The sequence below is a fragment of the Tasmannia lanceolata genome, unplaced genomic scaffold, assembly GCF_043159265.1.
Source record: "Tasmannia lanceolata isolate RefF3 unplaced genomic scaffold, GAP_Taslan_0.1 ptg000018l, whole genome shotgun sequence".
Classification (NCBI taxonomy): Eukaryota; Viridiplantae; Streptophyta; class Magnoliopsida; order Canellales; family Winteraceae; genus Tasmannia; species Tasmannia lanceolata.
Genome location: NW_027518695.1, coordinates 17,702,082 through 17,726,248, shown reverse-complemented (window position 1 = coordinate 17,726,248; position 24,167 = coordinate 17,702,082). Strand labels below are relative to the sequence as shown.

The 24,167-nt window shown below is 39.6% G+C and overlaps 2 protein-coding genes across 4 annotated transcripts; one reads left to right on the top strand and one right to left on the bottom strand.

The window, feature by feature from the left end:
• The first annotated feature begins 451 nt into the window (after positions 1-451).
• Positions 452-3,872, top strand: LOC143849834 (pentatricopeptide repeat-containing protein At4g13650-like). Its single transcript, XM_077359086.1, has one exon. The coding sequence runs from the start codon at positions 670-672 to the stop codon at positions 2,968-2,970; it is 2,301 nt and encodes a 766-aa protein (XP_077215201.1). The 5' UTR covers positions 452-669; the 3' UTR covers positions 2,971-3,872.
• Positions 3,873-5,702: 1,830 nt separating this feature from the next.
• LOC143851407 (uncharacterized) lies at positions 5,703-23,126 on the bottom strand. Of its 3 annotated transcripts, XM_077360829.1 has the most exons (9): positions 22,887-23,126; positions 19,515-19,973; positions 16,490-19,119; positions 16,266-16,411; positions 14,503-16,143; positions 13,939-13,987; positions 13,579-13,829; positions 13,089-13,196; positions 5,703-6,686 (listed from the first exon to the last, which is right to left on the bottom strand). In XM_077360829.1, exons 2-9 carry the CDS (start codon positions 19,705-19,707, stop codon positions 6,458-6,460), a joined length of 5,247 nt encoding a protein of 1,748 aa, XP_077216944.1. In that variant the 5' UTR covers positions 19,708-19,973; positions 22,887-23,126; the 3' UTR covers positions 5,703-6,457. The 3 variants fall into 3 exon arrangements, with proteins under 3 accessions (XP_077216944.1, XP_077216945.1, XP_077216946.1); XM_077360830.1 differs by lacking the exon at positions 19,515-19,973; XM_077360831.1 differs by lacking the exon at positions 22,887-23,126 and having other exon boundaries at positions 16,490-19,111; positions 19,515-19,654.
• Between the last annotated feature and the right edge of the window lie 1,041 nt (positions 23,127-24,167).

Genomic DNA, 24,167 nt, shown 5'->3' with positions numbered 1-24,167 from the left:
GTCCCCTATTCTCGATTGTAATTCTCCTCTTTATTTTTTAAGGAAGTTCTGGTAGGGGTCCGCCTCATCCCCAGCTTACCTATTAAAAAAAAAAAGTTACTCCAAAAGCTTAAGCTGTTGGAGTAGGCCTTATTTATTCTTTTATACTTTTAACACTCCCCCTCACGTGTGGTCTCACTTTCTTTGGGTTGGCCTAAACGTGGCACGTGTGGCCCTCTGTTAGGTTTGGCCATTGCATGTGGATTTTTGCTATCGAGGAGGTTTGAACCCATACCATGTGAAACAACCTGTTAATCCAAAAGCTTAAGCTGTTGAGTTATTTATTCTAGGGGTTAAACTCGGGTTTATTTTTGCAAAAGCTCAACCCGACCCGACCCGGATTGCACCCGTACCTAAATCCCATTTTATTATACTATCTTACGAAAATAACCTTTCAGTTTTCTACAAGAGGAATGCTAAACTCATGGGTGCCCTTGCAAAAATTGGATAAAAGGGCGCTTATCTTGTGTTTTCTTCTTCCTATTAGACAATTATCTAGCCACTGGTTGAACGATTAGGAACTTTCAGGCAACATGATTTTTAAACCCACATTGAAAACTCACAGTATTCATCTTTGGTTTAGGAGAGAGTCTAAGCCACTTTCCAAGTTCTTATACATTCTGTGTTACCATGAATGTCTCCAGACTCTCAACACCAACACATTATTCTTCCTTTGTTTCTGCAATCAAGAACTCCATAATCCAGAAATCTCTCCCAACTGGGAAATCCCTCCATGCCCAACTCATCAAATCTGGATTCCTACCAGAACCCCAACTCTTCAATCATCTCATTAATTTGTATTCCAAATTATCAGATTTAGTAGACGCTCGAAAACTGTTCGATGAAATGCCTCATAGAAACTTAATCTCTTTTTCCACCTTAATTTCTGGCTATTCCCAATTGGGTAGTCCTCAATCCGCATTAGATCTCATAACCCAATTACAAAAACAAGAGATTAGTCCAAACCAGTATGTTTTCTCGAGTTTGATTCTAGCGTGCACGAAGCTCAATTCGGTTAATCAGGGGAAGCAAATCCATGCCCAAGTGATAGTCTCTGATTTTGAATCAGATCGGTTCGTAAAAACGTCTCTAATTGATATGTACTCCAAGTGTGGTGATTTAGAGTCTACTTTTTTAGTGTTTGATCAGTGTCCAATCACAATCAGAGATCCAGTGATGTATAATTCGATGATCTCAGGGCTCGTGAGCTTCGGCTCTTATGAAAAGGCTCTTGGGGTGTTTGTGCAAGCGCGAGAGGATTTCGATTTGAGGCCGACCGGATTTACATTTTGTAGCTTGATCAAGGCTTGCACGAATTTAGATAGAGGAATTGGGGAGCAAATTCATGGTTTTAGTGTAAAGACCGGATTTGATTCTGATTGTTTTGTTGGGACTTCACTTGTTGATATGTATGGTAGATTTGGTGATATGGAGAGCTCGGAAATCGTTTTTAGGAGCATTTTACTTACTGATCTTGCTTTGTACAATGCTATGATTGTTGGGTTTTCACAGAATGGTCTTAATGAACTTGCATTGGAATTTTTTAGTGAATTGAAATTAGTAGGTTTCAACCCAAATGAGTGTACCTTTTCTAGTGTTCTTAAAGCTTTTAGTGGTCTAAAATGCGCAAGTTTAGGGAGAGCTTTTCATGGGGTTGTAGTAAAGTCGGAGTTTTGTAGAGATTTGGTTGTCAATACTGCTTTGATTGATGTGTACATGAAATGTGGGTGTGTCAAAGAGAGCTGTAGAGTGTTTGATAAAATGTCTAAAAGAAGTTCTGTTTCTTATAATTCCATGATTTTAGGGCATGGGCAAAGTGGAAATTTCAATGAGGCGGTGAGGCTGTTTATTGATATGAACCGCATGCAGTTGGAAGCCGATAATGCTACTTTTATTGTTTTGTTGAGTTGGTGCCCGGGAACTGAGAGAAGTGTCTACGTTCATGCAATTAAACGGGGTTTTGGATTGGATTTGATGGTACAAAACGCGCTTTTGGATGGTCTGATCAAGGGAGGAGCAGTTGACGAAGCTCAATCATTTTTTGATAAGATGCAACAGAGAAATGTTGTTTCATGGACTACAATCATATCAGGACTATCTCAGTTGGGTTTTGATCCAGATGCACTAGAATTCTTTAAGAGAATGCAAATAGAAAGTGTATGTCCTAACTGTTTCACTTTTTCTTGTGTTTTGAAGGCTTGTGGAAATTTGGCTAATCTGGAACAAGGTAGATGCATCCATGGATGTAGTATAAAGCATGGGATCAATGATGAGGAATTCACAAATTGCTCACTTTTGGATATGTATGCTAAATGTGGAGCATTGGATGAGAGTTATAGACTGTTTGATGAATTGCCTAAGAAAGATGTTGTCTCCTGGAATTCGATGATATCTGGATGTGCCCATCACGGATATGGAAACGAAGCTCTAAAATTGTTCGAAATAATGGAGAAGAATGGTGTCACTCCGAATCATGTGACCTTCGTCTCTCTATTGTCGGCTTGTAGCCGTTGTGGGCTACTAGATGTAGGGGTTTCCATCTTTGAGTCGATGACCCGTAAGTATGGGATTGTGCCATCCATGGAACATTATACATGCATGGTTGATATGTTTGGTAGGGCTGGGATGCTGGATAGGGCAAAGCTCTTGATTGACGACATGCCATTTGAACCCAGTGTATCGATATGGAATATATTTTTAGCAGCTTGTAAGCTTCATGGGGATGCAGAGTTAGCACAGCTTTCCATAGACCATATTTTGAGAATGGAAGGTCCAGATAATGCATCACTACTTGTACTAATGTCTAATATGTATTCTGAAGTTGGAATGTGGGATGATGCAGAGAAGGTAAGGAAGAGGATCAGAGACCAGGGAATGAAGAAGGAGCCTGGGGTCAGTTGGGTGCAGATCAAAGACAAGTTGTGTCTTTGATGTCTGATTTGTCTTTGATGTCTGATTTGTGTGATACATGCGGATAAACACTTGTGATCTTCTCAAGAGATGTGAGGTTTCTATGGCTAGCAGGTGCATCTTGTGGAAGTATGAGGAGGAATCCTTAGACCACCTCCTCCTCTGTCCAATCTCATCCGCTTTATGGAGGGCTGTGATCCATAGTTTTGGCTTTCCATGAGTATCTCAAAGATCCATTAGAAGAACAATCCTATTCTGGCCTTCAAGCCTGTTTGGTAAGACGAGGAGAGCTGTATGGAAATTGGTTCTGTTTGCTCTCGTGGCATCATGGAATGGCACATACAGAAGGATATTTGAAGAGAAAGAAAGAAGCCTTGGTCGGGTCATCTCGGATGTAAAGATTGATCTTATTGCTCTGGCAATTCCGGAGGACATATTATTCGGAACTGGGGCTCGGTAATTTGGGAAAAGAAGATCAAAAGCCATCCATTCCCCTAATGGAAACCACCTCCATCTGGTTAGCTGAAATCCAACTTTGACAGGAGCGCAGGAGGTAATCCGGGACCGGCAGGAATTAGGGGGATTCAATCGGCAACATAGTATTCTCCTTCTCAGGCTCCACAGACGTTTGTGAATCAAACTAGGCGGAAGTGAAAGCTCTTTTATGGGGTCTTAGGTGGTATTTCCTTCATCCATCTTCTCTGCTGATTGTGGAAGGGGACTCTTCTGGCGTTTTGTCTTGGGCGAGCGGCTCGACAACGGGCCATTGAGATCCATTGAATTCAGAACATAAGATTGAGTTGAGTTGCGCAAGAATCTATAGCTCCATTTTTTTTTCAGACTTCTCCGAGTCTTTCAAGCAAAGAAACGATTTTTAAAAAATATATATATTAATAATAATAGTAATGAGAGTTTGAATCTTAGTCTTTATCTTCTTTTTTTTCGAATCTATTCATTTCTTCCCTATTCATTCATCCGCCCGGTCTTCTGAATTGGGGTCAATTAGATCTAGTAAAAACAAGACTGTTCTAGAGATCCAGGATTGTTGCTCATCTATCCGTCCCCGCTTCTCTCATACGTATAGATCTGCCAATAACAGAGCAGATGAACTGGTGAAAACAGGAGTCGATAAGCCATAGGTGGAGAAGAGATACAACCCCTTTGGGTCTAGTGGGTGATTTTGTGTATTGGTCAGGTTACTGTGCTGCATCTATATTCTGGGGACATCTTGTTCCCCACTTTTCCTTGATGTAATGGGCTTTATAGTTCATGGGAGTAATACAATTAGTAAACTTGGAAAAAAAAAATTGCGGGCAAATGATCTCGAGACGTCCACTTCTCTGAACATTCATCTTTTTATCAAGAACAAGAAGGGTGTGCAGCATTTGGAATAGCTTTTGTGAAGAACAAGCAAACACTTTGAAGTGGCTAAAAAAATTGATAAAATGAAAGGTGAAGAGATAGCTTTGAATCCGATAGATATGATAAATTCCAGTAAGGAGCTACGTTGGTCTATTAGCTACTATGGGCAGGATCTTTTGGACCTTATTTTTGACATTAATCATTGATTTTCTCATCAGTGCATAGAAGGAAATCAAGTAGCAGATGCTCTTGCCAACCATGCTTGTGATCGCGAAAGGATCTCCCAAGATCTGTTAGGAGAGCTGAGTTAAAAATTGAAGGTGAAGGCCTGGGTTCCTAGATAAGCTGAGTTAAAAAAATCCATGAGTGAAAACGAGGAGTTGAGACTGCAGATATTGTCTTGTTAAGATAATATCATGTGAATTGTGTTCGGGTTCTCGGTGCTTGTACTATTACTGTCTACTAAGATTAAACTCATGGGTGCAATCATACCAACACTGATGCACTTCATCCCATAAGAACTCCGAAGTTAAGCGTGCTTGTGCGAGAATAGTATTAGGATGAGTGACCAACCCCAACCCAGCCCAACCCGATTTAAAAGTAAAAGCTCAACTCGAATTCCTAAAAATCGACCCGAGTTACACCCTACCCTACATTAAGGAAAGCAAGGGTTGTCTTAATGTCTTATATGCTTGGGAATCCACAAACAAAACCTCATACAAGCCTTATAATGATCATATAACCAGCTTCGTTAGCCATTGTTCCCGTTTCTCTTTTGTTTGTCAGTGATTTCTAGTACTTGAGAAACTGACAGACTATGTTGCAAGAGCACTTAGATTTTTGGAGAACCCAAGTAGTGCATTCGAAAGCTTATGAGATATTTGATGTCTCAAAATGAGAAACAACTAAAATGCCCTTGGAAAGTAAAATATTGAGTGTCATTATTAATGAAAGGGGGTGGGGATTTGTCTCAAAATGGCAAACAATTAAAATTTAATGCAGGCACCATGGGAAATTACATTTATAACCTTTGTTAGCTGAGACCTTCTTTAGCCTCCCTATACTGAATATTCCTTTTCTCATCCTTTGTCATATGAGGGTGGTATAGACTCCCCTACAATTAGGCATGACACCCCTACCAATTTGTCCACAAAAATGATGATAAGATGCAAAATTACTAGACCAAGTCCCTGTTTGGATAGCAGGAAAAACATTTCTTGAAGAAAAAATTTTAATCTCCACAGAATTGATATAGTTATGGCTTATCTGGAGGGATATATCTCTCTAAATAAAACCTGTTGATCTGCTAAGTTACCTTTTCATTTGTAATCAAACTGGAGAAAAAAAAGAAATTTTGGGAAAACTCCTGCAATCCAAACAGGATAATAATGGGTGACAACACCAATTCCCTTTTATTTATCATACACTAAGAAATTACATTCAACACCCCTTCCTTTTATTGCTTGACATTTCCCCCTGTGAGGGATGGACGCAGCTAGAATTCTTGGAAATGATTGGGTGAAAATGGAATACAAAGGATTAATAAAAAAAGACATCAATATTCCCAAAAAGAAAAACAAAGAACTATGCATTAATTGTCAAATTTACAAGTAGTAAAATTGAAAGGATAAAAAAACAAGAAAATAAAACTAGGGGGTTCATTTCCTACTGAACCCCTGAAAATTTTGGCAATTGCCAGGCACAGCATCGAAATATTACCTAATTATCATATAATTTCTAACAAATTTAAAGCAGCTACCAATTCTCCCTCTTTTTCCCCCTGAAAAATGTAGGGAACAAAGTATCCTAATAATTTTTCATGAATATACAAAGACCTGGAACTATCAGGAATGACATAAACAGCCTCAACTCTTCTGATCCAGTCTAAATTCCGATCGATGGGCACCTTGAAGTCTCAAACTGATCTAAAACCCACTTTGATTTTTCAGCATTTTCTTCTCAAGTGAAAGCAGATTGAATTCTTTCTGTTTCTGTTTCTGTTTCTCTTCTTTTTTCCTTGATTTTGTTTCTCTTCTATTTGTGCATGAGCATGTAGAGTATGTGGTGCACATAAGGATTGTTGAAGATCATAAATGGATAGAGAACTTCATTTCAAAAAAGGGGGTAAAAATCAATCAATTAATGATTAAAGTGAGAGACAGAGCACCCCCTCGGGAAAATTTCTAGGCATTGGAAGCACAGTGACATATCTCTGGGGGACTGTTTTCCGGGCAGTTGCTTCGGAGGACGACGAGCTCTCAACACCATCTGTAGTGCCCCGGACGTGAATTGTGGCAAAACGATTGATGATGGAATACCTCTCCAAATCCTGGCATTCAACTCTGATATCCAAAATTGAAGATCTCTTGTCCAGCCTGCATGATCATATGAGAGCATTACAGAGAAGTGGAAAAACAAAACGATACATTTCGTTGTAATTACAAGAAAGCATCAAACATTTTGAACTATGAGGGTTGGAATTTTTATTTTTTATTTTTAAAAAGAGAGAAAAGAAGGTGGATCAGAAAATAACTGCATAAGTCTCAAGAAGATATATGAGCCCATAGACACCTTCTAGATATTTTGACGTAACTCTAGACAAATGAATGTCAGATTTCAAAAGGTTTTTTTTTTTTTTTTTTGAAAGTTATTTGTCAGATTTCAAAAGACATTATCATCTCTCAAAATCTTACTCAACTAAGATCGCCCCCAAAAGACAGTGTACAATGCACATCACATGCAAAGCTAATGGGAGAAATCAGTATAACAACCTCATGACAATCATATGCAGTTCAAGAACTCCAAATAGAAGCATGCATAAGGATTAACAAAATATTGGGACATGGATTTCGAAAATTCAATCCGCTTCTCTCTTTGCAAACCATTTGAAGATGCACCTCAAAAAATTATCCTTTTAGTTGCCAAATCTCAGTTTGATTGATCAATGTTTGATTTTCCAAATGTTCACTAATGGAACGAATGACATGATCTCTATTTTTTATTTTTATTTTTTTGAATGGCGAGAATGAGATGATCTCTAGATTGATAAGACCCTTTCATTTGTCTAGAGTACAAGAACAAAAATAGAATTTGTCAAAGTCATCTGGGTCTTTCCAGAGCACATTGAGAACCTGTTCAAAGGCTGGTCCTTTATCCCTCAAGCCAAAAAGGGGGCGAGTTTTGTGGAGTTTGGCCTTGGAAGGTACTTTGTAGGTAATATAGAAGGAAAGAAACAGTAGTCTTTGAGGGCATCTCTTAAAAAGAAATTCATTGAACCAGAAAATTCTATCCTTAATTATTCAGAAGTCCATTGCCCTCCCTCAGTTTAGGGGTTTGTCAGAATGCTATCTAAGGAGAGCGTGGGGTGGGGTGTGTGAGGCAGCAAGATTCCTTTGAACACTTATTCACCCAGGTGGAATCCCCTCCCCCTGTTGCCAAGCTTAACTTTGACGAATCGAGCATGGGTAACCCTAGATTAGGGGTGCTGGGTAACTCATGTGAGAGTCGGACGGAGCTATCAGATGGGCCTACTTTGTCCCTTTAGACCCATACAGAAGCAATTAGTGCAGAAGTTCAAGCCCTCCTTGCTGGCATACGTTGAGTCGAGGCTTTGTGACTTCGCCCATCTGATAGTTGAGTGTGACTTGCTTAACGTGATTTTTTGGATGAGCAAGAAGACCCCTTGCCCATAGAGATACGCTGATGCGATTGAAGAAGTGCATGAGCGGATTGAAGGCCATACGGTTACTTTCCAACACGTGTGGAGATCTATGAACAATGAGATGGACCATTTAGCCTGATCAGGAAATTCAAGATTGGGATTGGAGATTTTCGACTATCTTCCTCCGTGATTTTGGTTATCTAAATCTTTTTTTTTTTGTTCCTTGCTTTCTTCCTTTTTGTTGGCATGTTTGATCATCTCGGTCCCCTTTTGGCCTTGCCTTCTTTTCGGCTTGTCCCCTTATTAAATAAAAGTTGTCATTCAAAAAAGGTCCAAAAATAAGTCTTTCTGAGGCATCTCTGCGCACTAAGCATTAGAGCATAACAGCATTCTATCACCTTTGCATACCCTACATCAAATCCCTTTAAGCTAACTGGATGTCGTGACACACTGATTCCTGTAACCGTAACCACCAAAATTGGCACCGTACTTCTCCATAAACCCTGCCTCTAAAGATGAGATTTATCCTCCCTAAATCTACAAAACCACTTTCACATTAGAGCTCTGTTCATGGCTTTTAGGTTTTTGATGCCAAGGCCCCCATATTTCTTATGCAGACAAACCTCCTTCCAACTAACTAGATGGTATATCCTGTCCGCCGAATAATCCCACAAAAAATTTCACTAAAGTTGTTCAATGCACTTGAGAACGACAATAAGGCAAAGGTAATATATGGGAAGATGAGTTGATCAACGTGATCCTTCACCCAAGGAGAGGAGGCTTCTCTTCCACAAGGAGAGACGATTCTCGACTCTTCCAATGATTAGGTCACACGGCGCTTTTTTAGGCCTCCCACCGCATAAAGGTAAACCCAGATATCTGATGGGAAACTGCCCCACTCTACAACTCAAAAAGATGGAAAACCGAGTTCTTTGCTCACTGAGCTGAATGTCCATCATGATCAATTTGCTAAAATTGGTTCTCTGACCAGTCACTGCCTCATAACATCAAAGGATGACTCATATTCTTAATTTTTCCTTACTCTGCATGACTCATATTCTTAATTTTTCCTTCCTCTGCATTGATGAACACAACTGTGTCATCAGCATACTGCAGGTGAGTGATCTCCACTCCTGGCAAACCCAATCTAAAACCTTCAATCAGTCCGCATCTCTTAGCCTTCTCTAACATTCTGCTTAAAGATTTAACCATTAGGGTGAACAGAAACAGGGACAACTATCCCTGCCAAAGACTATGAGAGAATTTGAACAAACTATGTAGCGACTCATTTATAAGAACAAAGCATCACGCAGACGAAACAAAGATGAATATCTAGGACTGCACCCTGGTCCCAAAACTCATCAACATGGTTTTAACTTTCCACCTAAAGCAACAGCAACACAAAACAGCTGAAATGTTTATGTTTCCATCCCCAGTGAAACACATGCCAAAACTGAAATGCATACCGAAACCAAAACTGTAAGCATATTAGTGGCATATTGTATTAGTATATTAGTATGCTATGTTTTACATAATTATATTTGCATGTGGAATATAATGTAAAAATATTTATATGAATTACAAGTAAATGTGGTATGTACAGAATTATCAGACTTTTTTTTTTTTTTTTGAATGGTCAAAATCAGACATAACAGTTGAAAAAAAAAAGATTATCAGACTTTTGTGACAATGCATGTCTTTTTTTAAAGGAAAAAGAAAACAACTGTAGTCGCAAAAATCAGCTCCGCGGATACACGGAAAAGGGTGCAATATCCGCAGATTCCTAGTAGAATGCTTGTGCCAATGCAAGTCACTAGGTGTTCGATGTTGTTAAGCCATTATAGATAGCTATCTTGCTTATGTGGTGGTTTCTAAGTGTGTATCTGTACTTATTCTATTTCTAGCATGAGGAATGATAGATACAAGGGAGCCCTTGCATAAAGAGCCAAAAAAGGGCTCTTGATTGGATCCACGTCATCAAATGTAACTGATTTTACTTTTTCAAACAATTTTAAAATGTAACTGAAAATGGCGTGGATCCAATGATGAGCCCTTTTGTGGCTCTCTATGCAAGGGCTCCCTTGTATCTATCATTGCTCTTCTAGCATTTCCTAAAGTTTCATCTTAAAATTAGAGTAATTACACAACTTATATACTGATGATGTACAATGACAAAAAGTACACTTAAGTGGGCAAACAAACTCTCTAACAAAGAATGCTTAAACCATCTCAGAAGTCAGAATAAGCTTCAACTATCATAAGTTAATTAAAAGTGAGAAAACACATTTCCACACCCCGCCAACCCTCCACGCAAAAAAAATAATAAATAAATAAATCTCTACTGCCTTTATAAGATTGCTATCCTTACCCTTTTATACCAATAAAAAAAAATCCTTACTCTTTAAGAATTTGACACCCACTACAGTAAAAAGTAACGGAAAGATGTTCCCCTTGGATAAGCCCCCGAGAAATCTAGAAGAAACCCACCGAGCAACCATTCACCAACAACAAGAAAGCATGAAGAATTCTCACTGAGCTATCTCCACCTCTCCCTTAAACCCATTTTCCACAGAAGGAAATACAAAGGATCCCAACTCGACCTTACAAATTAGCACATGCCTTCTCTCTTCCATGTCCCACGGAATTCATTAGCAATCATCAACACCACATTTAAAATTCGAATACCATCCACAAAAGCACATTAGAAAGGGTAATAATCTTGTATACACTCCCGACAAGACCAATAGGTATAAAATCCTCTCTCTCTCTCTCTCTCTCTCAATAATAGTGAAAAAAGTAGACTTGACATAAGTCATTAGTCAAGCCCTCACAAACTGATGTGCAAATATCTTGTATTCTGGCATTATACAAGACCCTGATGGACTAATGTGCGCGACGCACACGCGGGTCGAGCTAAAGGGTATTTCGGTAAATTTCTCCACGTAGTGGCGTTGATATATAAGCCACATGTTAGGTTTACGGGATTAGGTTGTTCCTTTGTGTTTTCTTGGCCAAGAAGAAGATATTTGTAACCCTAGACCGAAACAGTGGAAATCTTCTCCCATGGATGTAGGCAGGCCAGCCGAACCACGTAAATCTTGTGTGATTGTGTTTCCTTGCATCATTTTTTTAGTGTTGCAGAACGTGGATGATCCTCGTCGAGAAGGTATTCCTCTGTTTTTCTACACAGAATTCCTCCACCACCTTGAATACATTATCTTTGACAAGATACCACATCTCATGAAAAAAAAATCCACAGAGAAACCATCTGGTCTTAGAGATTTATCCTTATCCATAGCGAAAACCACCTCCTTGACCTCATGTTCTCATTCCTTGTCTAACTGAATCACCTCTTCCCTGGAGAGATGCTAAAACAGATAACTTTCAACTCCGGCTTCCAATCTGTACTTTGAGAAAAGGTCATGATAGAAATCCACTATTGCCTCCTCAATTCCCATCTTATCCCCCACAATGACCCTATCCACAATCAAAACCCTCATTTCATTAGTTCTCTTTCACATTGGCAATCCTATGGAGACAGAGGTATTTTTGGTCTCCCTTTTTCAAATGTAGAGCCTTCAATTTTTGCCTCCAATTAATCTCCTCCATTATAAGAACATCATCATACTCTTTTTAGGCATCTATATTTTTTGGTTCTCGTTTAGGACTGCCTTTCTGAGATTTTCTATCTCCCTCAATATCCTCTTCTTTTTTGTCCCTAATCCTTCAAATTTAATGAGTTTCTACTCCTTAATCCTCTTCACTTCCCTCAACTTTCTCCCAAATCTAAATCCTTCCCAACCTTGCACTTCACTTCCACCAATCCACTTCAAGTAACTCGAAACTTCTAACCAAATTTTTTTGAAACGGAATGGAGTAAGGTCCTTTTTCCCTTTCCCAATCTGAAGCAAAACCGGCAAGTAAAACGAAATCGGTCGTAAGTACTACTACTACTACTACTACTACTATTGGAATGGTAGGGTATCTCTATTATTAGACCCCACTTATATCCCCCCTGGCATCAGATATTGGTCTTAATAAATTGTAAAGATTCAACATACTAGCAGCCACCCTACTTCTTCCTCTCTTCTCATAAATGGATGTAGTGTTGAAAACTCACCTAAAACAACATGAGAGCTCCCCCCCAACTCATTCCACAACTTACTCCCTCCACAATCTATCCACGCCCTTGGGGGTTAGAAGGATGGTAGAGCTTCGTCACCAACCACCCAAAACCGAAAAAAACGAATGATGTAGTGCTGAAAACTACATCCATCAGATAATGGTCTTAATAAATTGTTAAGATTCCACATACTAGCAGTCACCCTACGTCTTCCCCTCTTCTCATGAATGGACGTAGTGTTGAAAACTCACCTAGAACAAAATGGAAGACCCCCCCCCCCCCCCCCCCCCCCCCCCCGGTCTCACCCCCCTCCCCCACTTCCCCACAGATTTCAACTCACTCCCTCCACAATCTCTCCATGCCCTTAGGGTGAGAAGGATGGCAGTGCGCCATCGCCGACCACGTAAAAACTATGCAAAATTTTATGGAGATTGAGAACTCCTCATATGCCTCTTCCTATTTGCATACCATTTATGTATCCAAACTGCAATCAAATCCCTCCCTCCCTCTCTCTCTCACAACACACACACCCCAAAGCCGCCCCTTCTGCTGGTACAACTACTGCTCACCCAAATAAAATGAAAGAGAGACAGGCACAGATCCTAATTTGGATTCCTAAATCACTCTAACTTTCTATATCTCACCAGTTTCTTCATTGCTCTTTTTTCTTGCCAGTCACCACCAACCTCAATGAATTGGCTATAGTCCCCTGCTAGATAGAGTACATTTTGCCAGCAACGACAAAAAAAATTGAAAGATCATTGTCTAGCAAGAACTGGGCTTGTCTCACAGTGCCATTGGCAGCTCTGGATAGAAATTGCATCATACCACAACAAACCTAGGAAGAAATGACAAACAAAAGAATAACATAAACATAGAACTCATATAGTGATAATGTGATAAGTGTGCATGCTAGAACATACTTTCAGTAGCCTGTAAGAACGAAAGATTGGAATTTTCCATGAATAACATCTACTGAACTTGCACTCATACCTTGACAAATCACTTTCCAGCTTCCTTGCTCTAGAAATAAAGTCTTCCACAACTTCTGAGAAAAAATGATTTCCTACCCTTTCAGAAGCCGTACGCTTTTCAGATGTCCTGGAAAAAAATAGAAAGTTTATCTTTAGATGTCCAACGTCCTCACCAAGACCCATACATTGTGACACAATGTGCTCCATGAGAGGCATCTACATCTAAAAGACATAAATGTCCTATCACGAATTGTACAATATTGCTCATATTAAAATTTGGAGGAATGATAGAATGAAGGGCGCCCTTGCTAAAATCAGCTTCGAGGGCGCCCCTATTGGTTAATTTCTGCAAAGAAAATTTATGGTGGCGCCAAAAAAAGTGGAAAACTGTGTTGACTTTGCAGAAATCAACCAATAGGGGCACCCTTGAAAGTTGAAGCTGATTTTTGCAAGGGCGCCCTTCATTCTATCATTCCTCTAAAATTTGTGGCTTCAAGAAGGGTGCTTACGTGTTTCTGTTGTTAGGGTGTACACAAGATTCACTTCCTGAGCAAGAAATCAGCCTGCTGCATGCATCTCTTAATGCTAATTTAGCAGTGAAGTAAGCCACAATTTCATATTCTGATGTGGCTTCTGCAGACAAAATTGTTGCCGGTATGGAACAAAAAAGTTGTTGCATTAGCTGGGTTGTCAAAATAAGCCTTCTCTGTGATCGAGGAATTGGTGGACCATCGTCAATCACTTCAGATTCACATTCCACCTGCAATGAAAAAAAAGGAGGCCACTAAAATTCTTTCCAGATTCAATAGTAGGGGGGAAATATGGAAGAAAACTATAATTTACAATCATCCAATCAACTACGAGCAAACCTTCTCGGTCCATCGATTTGTGGCTTGTGCCCAATCCATCTCTGCCATGCTGTAAACAAAAAGAAACAATTTAACTGTTAACATAAACAAACTAACATGAAGACAATCAACCACTTCTCAAACTATGTCACAGATATCGTTCTCGGGAATTTCTCGGCAAGGGAAAATCTCGGGATATATTACATTTTTTTAATTTTTTTCGGGTTAATATGGGGAAACAAGATAAAAATAAAATTATTTAAAATATATAAATATATAAAATTTAAGAAAAATATAAAATAAAAATATCGTAAAAATATCAAATATCAGGATAATATCATGAGATTATCGTGATATTTGATGATAAAATGAAAATATCGCTATATTTTTAAATTCTCGGGACTATTTCAGGATTTTGTCGTTTTATTAAAATGCCGCGATAAAAACGCAATATTTTGAATTTTGAAAATATTGGAGATATTTGTGACATCCTTAAGTCAACCTATCTATCAAGTTCAAAAGAAGAAAATTAAATATACGCAATGGCAAGGCATGTAGTGCTCCTAAATAAAGTCTTGCTACCACCTGATATTCTGAAGCCTGTCGGAACCTTGTGTAACTTCCTTGTGCCATGGTAGAAGCTTGGATGCCACACTTTTACGCTTCTTTGGCCTCACCACAGCCAAATTTTGGTCCACAGCATCTGGGGGCAAAGATTGGGAGGAAGAGATGTACTCACTCGCAACCACTGTGATGGTTGGAATTTGCCAAGCACTACCAACCTGACTGGCATCACCAGCATTTGCTTGTTCCACAGTAGAATGTGTATGCAAGTTCTCAGAATCCTTTCCAAAAGAGAACTGCTGAGCGGCCACTTTTGCTGTACGCCGTGAACTGTCCAATCCATCATATATCGCCAGAATCTCCCCATTTGTATAGGACCCATACTTCTCAAACCAGGATGATGCCATCTGCGGATTAATCTTGGCATGGTCATTTCCTCTAGGAGATGAGGGTGTAGATGCTATGGAATGATGACTAGAATGCTTTTGTGAATCATTTTGTCCAAATGTGGCCATAGCCTGAGACTCTGCTCCTTTGAGTCTCTTCACAGTCTTCCTATTAGGATCAATCTCTGCATCCTTCATGACCTGCATTTGGTTCAGTAAGGAGTAATTTTGACGCAAAACATCTGATGGTTTTAAAGAACGACCAAAGGCTTCAATATCTGAAAGATGGCGCGCCACAGGATCTTTCCTTTGTGGTGCGACATCTGTCTGTGGAGCCAAGTCAAACCTCCCAGATGATATTTGTTGTACAGAGTTGTCTTTGCCTGGTTGCTCTTCCCCGTAGGTGAAATGTTGTGAATTGATGGTACATGTACCACACTCAGATGGAACATTTACTCCATTCTTCATACCATGATCATCTGCCCTATGAGTGGCCCACGAAGTTGTTTCCAAGGTACTATTTGATGGACACATGGACTGAAACACATTGGGAGGAACTTTATGAGGTGGGCCACCAGATAAACGTTGCTGAATTGATACATTGGTCCACACATTATGCAACATAGTTGAGAAGGCACCATGTTGAGACATGCCGGATGTAATGGGAGGTTGTGAGACTGGGACAGGCTCCATGACCGAGTGTTGTTGGCCTGAAACCCTTGGATAGGAGGAGGTCACATTCATCGGCTGGGAGCGGCCAGGTTCACTCGAGTAAGACCGTGTAGATGCAATACCCACACGACTCTCTGCATGAGGACTGAGGTTGAAAGGCAGCCCAGAAGTAACTGTTGCCGAGGAGTTTTCCTGCATATTTGAGGGTGAGTTTTCATCGCCTGTTAGCCCTGAAATACTTGATTTATTGTCCCAGTATTCTCTTTGAGAAACTTCACAAACAGGAGGTAGATGCTGCACAGAAGGTGTAGTCAACCATGTCTGGCCCTTATTATCTCTTACTTGAGGATCAACATGCCTTGAATTAAGATCATTAATTGTTTGTGATGTGGTCCGAGAGGACAAAGCATGGTTTGAAATTGACATCCGTTGAGATGGAGGGGCCAACCGTAAACCAAAGCCTTGGGAGGCAGAAGAATAACTGTGATGTAGATTTTCTCCTTCGGGAATCTCTGACAAAGTCTGGTCGGAAGAGACAATTTGAGCTACAATGTTTTTCTCCCTTGACTGGTCCACCTTGTGAAGAAGCTCAAGCATATTTTGACTGCAAATATCAATTTTAGTCATAAATTCCAAAAGAAATAACAAATGAAGGATTATCCAAACCTATTGTAAAACAACATAGCTCGTTAAAGCAAAATAACAAACTCTAACGTTATTACCTACCTTGTCTGACCAGTCACTTTCGGTGCATAAAAGGCAGCTGATCCATCAAAGGAAGAAGATACAGTGGAGTCGTAGCCCAGATGAATGCCTCTAGAAGGCGCATCCTCTGCTCCTTTTCCATTTCTCTTCGAATCAGGTAAGCAACCCTGTAAAAATCAGACTCAAGAAAAAATCAGAAACCACAAGAATTTTGCTCAATAAACAACATAAAAGACATCATTCACCTTTTCCATATCCATGACATTGTTCGAAACAGCATGACAAACAAACTTTGGTTGACAATAATATCCTTGATCTTGACTTTTTGGTCCTCGAGTAACCGGTTGAGATAAGCCCTGTAAATGCATAGTGTGTTTTGTCGTGTCAGATGCATCCACATTGACGGCCAAATTTCCCATTGGATGATACTGAAATCTGAGAGCTCCAGACGATTTTCGACCAACAGACTTTTGGTTGCCACTGTCATTAGATATCTGTTTCTGAAACGAATTATCCCGTTCTTTATCAAAGATTTCACCCGATACTATGTCAGAGTTATTCATGGATGACTCCTGAACTTGGCCCTTTCCCAGCTGATACTGATTTCTTTCCACATTCTCGTTTCCTCTATATTTAACCGAGGAATCCAAATTGGCATGCTTTCCATACTCAAGCTGATGACTATTTAGGACATGTTGATTAATTTCCTGGCTAATCTTTGAATTTCTTGAATTTGGTAGAGCAGTAAAGTTACTCATATAGGAATCTTCTGAATGCAACTGGGGACTACCCGATTTTACTCTTTTTATTCCGCCAATTGAACTAGGGAAGGAAACAGACACCCGATTATCAGTAGCCTTCCACATTCCTGTGATGCCATCATGATCCCTGTCTATATGAATCGCCCTCTTATGTTCATTGCTCTGAGCATGTTGAATATTGTTTTCATTATCACAAATTTTTGAACCACCAGCTCCACTGGGTGAAAGCGATTCGTTCATATTCCAACCATTCAGTTTATTGCTAATATTATACGAGGGCATTCTCTGTTGGTGATCCCAGGACCCCTGCATGCTCTGCAGATTTAACTCAACATCTGAATGTCCAGAACTGCGTGACTGCTCATACATCTGATTTCCCCAATCATTTTCCAAACGCACAGGTGTTTGAACTTGAAGACTCCCCTCGAGAAGTGGTTTTTGCTGGGAACTCTGATCTAACCACTTGCCGGGTTCTTTAGGTGATTGCTGAAGGTCAACATGGGAGGGATTGGTTCTCTCTCTCTCACCCTGTTCAAGTGAATATTTGGTACTTGATTGCTGAAAAACAGGGATACTACGACTACTCGGGCACACATTGGTATCATCAAACAGAGGAAAGGGTCTTGAAGAAGAAGAGGCAGTCTGCAAATTGTTATCGAGCCAAGTTGTATGCTTCTCATCACCAACAGTAGGATGGACCCTAGTTGACACTTCCATTTTCTGAAAACTCAACCCACTCCACTCATCCTGTAAACCTGTGTCGCTGCTCGAAGCCTCTGCGACAGCTGATTGCATAAGAGCGCTCCAGCTCCCACTCTGAACAGAGGGAAAGACATTTAAGTAATCAGTATTTTCCAGCTGATTTCCATCTAGAGAACTCATTGTACCCATGCCACTGTTGCTACCAAAAGAAGAATCCCAGACACCGTCATCATTGAACAAGATTTTCTCTTCAGTTGGATCTAGACTAATCATGCCATGAAAAGGGCCCATCTGTGTTGCTGTTTTTTCCTGTAAGATCCCAGCCCAATCAGCCTGCTTCTCCAGCCTCGCATGGAATTCTTGTGTGGGCATATCCCTTGGTAAGGGATTGAATTGTTGAAAATTTCCCGGTAAAACAACGCTATTTAGAGTTTGTACAGGAACATGACCGAACAAATTCTTGCCTTGAAAGCCCTGTTCAGAGACTGAAAAAGCGTCCTGTATGCAAGCTTGATCGGAAAACAGGGCAGATTGATCAATTTGAAACGAATTTAAGGCAGCTGATTGAGTTACTGGCTTCTCTCCTTGGTTCCTACCTGTCTTGGTCAACATACCCGCACCATCACGAGGAATCCCTTGGAATTGAGAATACTGATTCAAAGACCCTCCTGTGCTAGCAACAGGAGAACCATATAAAGATTGATCAACAAACCCCATTGAACGTAATGCCTGACTTTGGTCTTGTGACAACATAAGCCCATTCGGATATCCTTGCATGGCAGGAGATCCACCCCACTGTACCCAGTTCGTGTTACCAGCCATGAACATTTGGGAGGTACTTGGTATCTTACTGTCACCTCCCATAAGATCGCCGGGCCACATGTAGTTAGATGAATCATAAATAGGCGCCTCATTAACCAAAGCGGGTAACTGATCACCACCTGTTTGTTTCGTATCCAGTTGCTTGTACATGAAATGCTGTTGCCATAACGGCATATCATTAAACCCTGATTGCTGACCCAGCCGAGGTTGTGGAACACCCGATTGTTGGTTCCTCACGAGCATCTGCTGACCACCAAGAAAGTCAAAATTGACAGGAGACTCGGCAGTTTGAAGTTCTTCAGAAATTCTGGTCAAGCCCAGACTATGTTCAGGAGCATTTCCTTGCTGTGATTCAATAACAGCTAAACCTCTTAACGTCAAATTATGTTGGTAAGGTACTGTATCTTCTACCATGAACTCCACCTGGTTTGACCTTGTTTGGAAACCATGAGGACTCTGCATAAAGCCATTGAAACTTGCCTGCTGTGTTCTCAGTTGGCTTTTCGCGAACTCGGGTCTCAGAGTTAACTGTGAAAGGTCTGCGCCGGGTGGCATTTGTGAAAACTGCCAGCCATTTCCTATCTGGGACTCTAACAATACCAAAGCAAAAAACAACATGTTCTTGTCAGAACTTAAAACAGACAATCAAATCTTTAAACCGCTATGAGATCCAAAGCAGAAGACAAAAGTTAGTGCAAGAACAGTGAAACGCCAAACAGATGAGTTTCAAATCCAATGAGGTATGTGCAAACTTTGAAGACAAAGGCGGAAGCAGTTTCCATCAGATATACAAAATCTTCATGGAAAATATACACAATGAATAAAGGCATGTACAGTTTGGTAGACAAGCAATCCTTAAACCATTATAAGATGCACTCTGACTATCAAGCTTCTCAATCACATGATCGGAAAGCAGAGATAAAATGTGCAAATGGATCAAATGAAGTAAAAGAAAACAGAAAAAAAGTAATCAACTCATACATACCGGATGACTGTAGATTGTAGTTCTTTAGATTGGAGTTCGGGAGTGTTTCGTTCTGTTTCTGGTTCCTGACCCATGGGTTTTTATTTAAAACTGGCCAATTTCTATTGGCAACTTGTGGTTGATGCTGACCCTGGGACCCACCATCTTGCTCAAAGAAATTGTGGATCTTATCTGCAACTTCGCTGCCAGGCATAGGTAAGCCAGCTGGTAAACTGTCCGGAGTCGATACTTTGTTTAGGAAAAGAAGCCAACCTTAAAGGTAAGGAGGCACATAAAGTTCAAAACATTCTCATTCCTACTGAAAAGGAAGGGGTGATGCTCCAGTCAGTACATAATGTATAACTTCAGTTTACTCCATAAAGGTATTCCTCAGCTTACTCCTGTTCTGTACGTATCAGCAAAATCTTGCAAATGCTATGTTCACTTCATTTAGAATTCCATCCTCCAGAAGATAAGTCCCTTAAACCAAAATAAATCAACTCAAAAGGATGATAAAAATAAAAGGCATCCATGTATATCAACCGTCGCCTCGTGGGTGAAAAGTCGTATCAAGCCAAGTCAGCCATCAAAATGTTTCTAGTTCTTAAGTATTATATGTGCCCTTTTGTTGTCTGGGAGTTCCAATCCATCTCTTATTTCTACCCATCTTCTTACCATAAATCTCTCTTGCATATTTTTTATAGGACGTGCATGTTAAAACACGTCAAGTGCGTGGATATGTGACTCATTGTTAAGAGGATTCTTCGTTTTCTTTCACAATGTATTGATGAATATTTCCATCACGGTATATGTGAACTGCTTATTGAAGAAAAGAATATTAAGCATGCAACAACTATATAAAAATATAGAACTACCTGCTGTCACTAAGGGCATGTTTGGCAACCATGAAATTTTTTCCCTGGATTTTTTTCCTTCGAAACCGATTTTTCCAAGGTTTACTAGCCCTTTTTGTAGGTAGAATTACTTCAAGTAAAACTTTATGAGGTCTTTTGCTCGAAAAGCCTTACCGGAAATAACTTTTACCTAATAAAAGGCATTACCAAACATCAGAAAAACCACTTTTCAAGGAAAAGTTTTTCATGATTGCTGAACATGGCCTAAGACTAAGAAATTCCAATTCCTGAGTTCGAATAAATAGAAGTGGTAAAAGAAAATAACAAATCTCAGCAACCTAGAGTGGGAAAAATCAAAGCCAGAGGATAAAAATTAGGGTCATTATAAATCTGCCCTTCATTTTACCAGGAACTCCCCTTTTTGGTGGTCCCCAAGATTTTAAACACAAAGTCTGAAACAAAATTCCTGAGTTCGTATAAAATAGAAGCAGCTGATCGAGTAAAAGAAAATAACAAATCTCAGCAATCTAGAGAGGGAAAAATCAAAGCCAGAGGATAAAAAATTAGGGTCATTATTAATCTGCCCTTCATTTTACCAGGAGCTCCCCTTTTTGGTGGTCTCCAAGATTTTAAACATAAAGTCTGAAACAACTTAAAGGGGATTGAATGAGTAAAATAAGTGGTGCATTTATCATCTCCCAAAATATACTCTGAAAATTTGTGCAGAAACTAAAGGCAAAATACAATCATAAAATCCATCCCCCACGGGCTGCCCATTGCTCTTATTGTAGACTAAATCCAACCTTCAGCAAACCTATACTCTAATACAATCATACTAGAGCAGAATCCAACCTTTCTAAGACAGAATTTTCAATCCCAGAATATAGTATAAATTAACTCAAATTCTTACGTGGCCTTAAATTCCTAATCACAAATGAACTCTTATAAAAAAACCAAAAAACGATGATTTGTGGGATAAAAGGCAATGAAAAGAAAAGACACGTGATGCAGAATGAATGGTTTTGTTGAACTATCTCACTTCTTTCCTTCCCTCTCTAATGAATCGTGATCTAGATTTCTAAGTCCTGTAAATTGGTTATTGACAAAAGAGGCAACATAAATAGAACACCAGCATGGGGGCACAATAATAAACGATAAGATTGTCAATGCAATCTAAAGATATGATAGTGCTAAAGTGATGGGCTTACAGGAATGCAAAGGCATAGGGATTTAGCGAACAAATTTTGCAGAATACAGTTATCTATTTTACATGGTTCGAAGTAGGATAAAATGCTTGGATAACAATACCTGAATATGACTTGGATCCATGAAAGTTCATCAGAAGACAGAAATTGAGGTGCTAGAAAAGAAAAACAAAACAAAAACGGCAAGCATATTCTATCACTAAGACAGAAGACAGAGCTACAAGTTTGCAAGCCAACTTTATCATTGACAGGTCAGACAGAAGTAGTGTTTGTTGGTGAGGTGTTGAAAACCCCATTCTTATGCTGGCATTAAGCTATTGAGCTTTGCCTTGTTCTCTACTGAATTGTCTTGGTCACACTAATTAATTCATTGGGCATTTTCTTACCAACTATAAAGGTGAAGACTAGTGAAATGTTTTGGAAGAAGAAACTAATAGGACATTGCTTGTGTAGCTTGCTTGCAGGGCTTTGAGAATGAAAGATATAGATATCAGGTGTACCACTTCAAGGATTTTCTGCGACACTTGAAAGAAGGGACGCTTTTCCTAACCAAAGAGCGAAAAGATTCCTACTCTAGGCTCTGTTTCTTTTGAAGTAAAATGGGCGTGAAAGCAAATTTTACACTCATTTTTGCACTAAAAAGACATCGTAAAATTTGTTTTCCGCCCAATTAACATCGAAAGAAACAGGGCCTAAACTCGATATGGATTATTTTCTCTGAGAAACTGAAACAACTAACTTAGTACTGCACCTTGCCAATCTCCCTCCACTCGATAAGTTCAGTACCAACAGAACAGTTGAAAAATTGTGATGATTTTGAAATGCATGACAAGATAAACAAAAAAAGGGAGAAGAAATACAAGGAAACACAAAAGGAGGATTATGTAAAAGATGAAGAAAAATCAACAAGAAATATAACATCAAGAAAAGAAAATTAAGACAGTTAAAGAGTGTTAGACTGCTTGAACTGTAATGAAAATACACTCCAACTGAAAAAACTAGGCAAGCCCATGTCAATCATATAAAAAAAGAACAGTACTCTTTGCTTGAACCAACCCAAACAAAACAAACAGAAACCCTAAAAACCCTAGAAACAGCAACTCCCAACACAACCCAATTCATAAACACATACGTAAAAGAATAAAAACCCTAATCTCAGTTCCCTCACAACAGATCCCCAATTAGGTCTAGAAAATAGGAGCGGAATTCCCATTCCCCACCACAAGACTGAAATTTCCCAATTAGGTCTAGAAAATGGAACCCTAACCGAACTTCGAGCATGTAATTTCGATGGAGAGAAAATTAGGGTTTCGTAAGGGAGAAAACGAACTTACTTGGATGAGGAAAGTCCTCTAATGGCGATAAACCAATTCTCCTGATTTCCGTCCTGATTTTATCTGCGTTAACTAGGGTTAGGGTTTTCAAAAATAAAAAAACTAGGGTTAGGGTTTTCAAATAGGGAGAAAAGAAAATGAGATTTCTTTCTTTCTTTTTTTTTTTTTTTCCTTCGTGTTTTTTTTTTTTTCAGCTGGACAGGGAAAGGGAAGGGATGGGTTTTCAGACCAAGAGTGATTGAAATAGTGGGAGAAATTTTACGAACTGAGAACAGGGCTTGGTTCGGGTCGAGGCTGAGGTTCGGAGTACCGAAGCAAGGTGGTTCGGATTCGAACCTACAAGACGGGAAAGGATAAAAAAAATTTAAAAAGGGCGCGTTGATAATTTAGGGGCTTTTTTCCTATTTTGGTATTTCTTTGAGGGTGATGATGAATTCCCACCCGCTGCAGGATAATTCGCGTCCTTTGAAAAGGCGGGGTAAGGTTTAAAGGGGTGCGAATTATCTTCTAAAGGGTGCGAATTTATCAATGCCTTTCTTTGACTACCTTTTCTATTTTTGATTGGTTTTGGCGCTTAACATGGCTCAGCTGTCAGATCAGGCTAACGGCAATGTAACGGACGTTAGTTGTTAGATTGAAAAGGCCGTTAGCTTGGTAGATGGGACTCTCTCTCTCTCTCTCATATTTGTGCCCATTTGACAGGGCCCACGAAGTATGAGTGGAGCACAAGTTCTATGATCTGGATCGTTAATCTATTTGGCTCCATCATGGACGGTTGTTAACCTGTAAATGGTAAGAAGCTTATGTGAGAAACTTCATCTGGGTCCACTTCATGTCTTCAGTATGATTCGAATGCTTCATTTGAGGATGGGAGCTACCTGTAGCCTCTCGGAAATAAGATAGCTCTGATGAGATGATTGTGTTATGTGCATATAACCATGGTTTAAAATTTCGGTTTCGGAACCGTTTCGGACCCCACCAAAAACCGAAATTTTGGATTTCGCCGAAATTTCTATCCGAAATTTGGTAATTTGGTTCCAAATTCGGGACCCAAATTCCCAAATTTCGGACCGAAATTACCAAAATTTGGTAAATGGCGAAAAATTGAATTTTTAGAAAATTTTGAATTTCGGTCAAAATTTTAAATCATGCATATAACTATGGTGCATATGGGTAGTTATAATCTAATTATTGTCTAGTTGTGGGAATGTGTTTGACTTATGGTGCATGGGTTGAGGGTAGGGATTGCTAAACTGAAGGATGCTCTTTCAAAAATCAGAT

Excerpts from the sequence above, each read along its gene's own strand:
- LOC143849834 (XM_077359086.1), top strand. The coding sequence starts at position 670 with ATGAATGTCTCCAGACTCTCAACACCAACACATTATTCTTCCTTTGTT.
- LOC143851407 (XM_077360829.1), bottom strand. The coding sequence starts at position 19,707 with ATGCCTGGCAGCGAAGTTGCAGATAAGATCCACAATTTCTTTGAGCAA. Across the intron at positions 16,412-16,489 it reads ATGTCATGGATATGGAAAAG|GGTTGCTTACCTGATTCGAA; the intron begins GTGAATGATGTC and ends TGATTTTTACAG. Across the intron at positions 16,144-16,265 it reads AAAGTGACTGGTCAGACAAG|TCAAAATATGCTTGAGCTTC; the intron begins GTAGGTAATAAC and ends TGATATTTGCAG.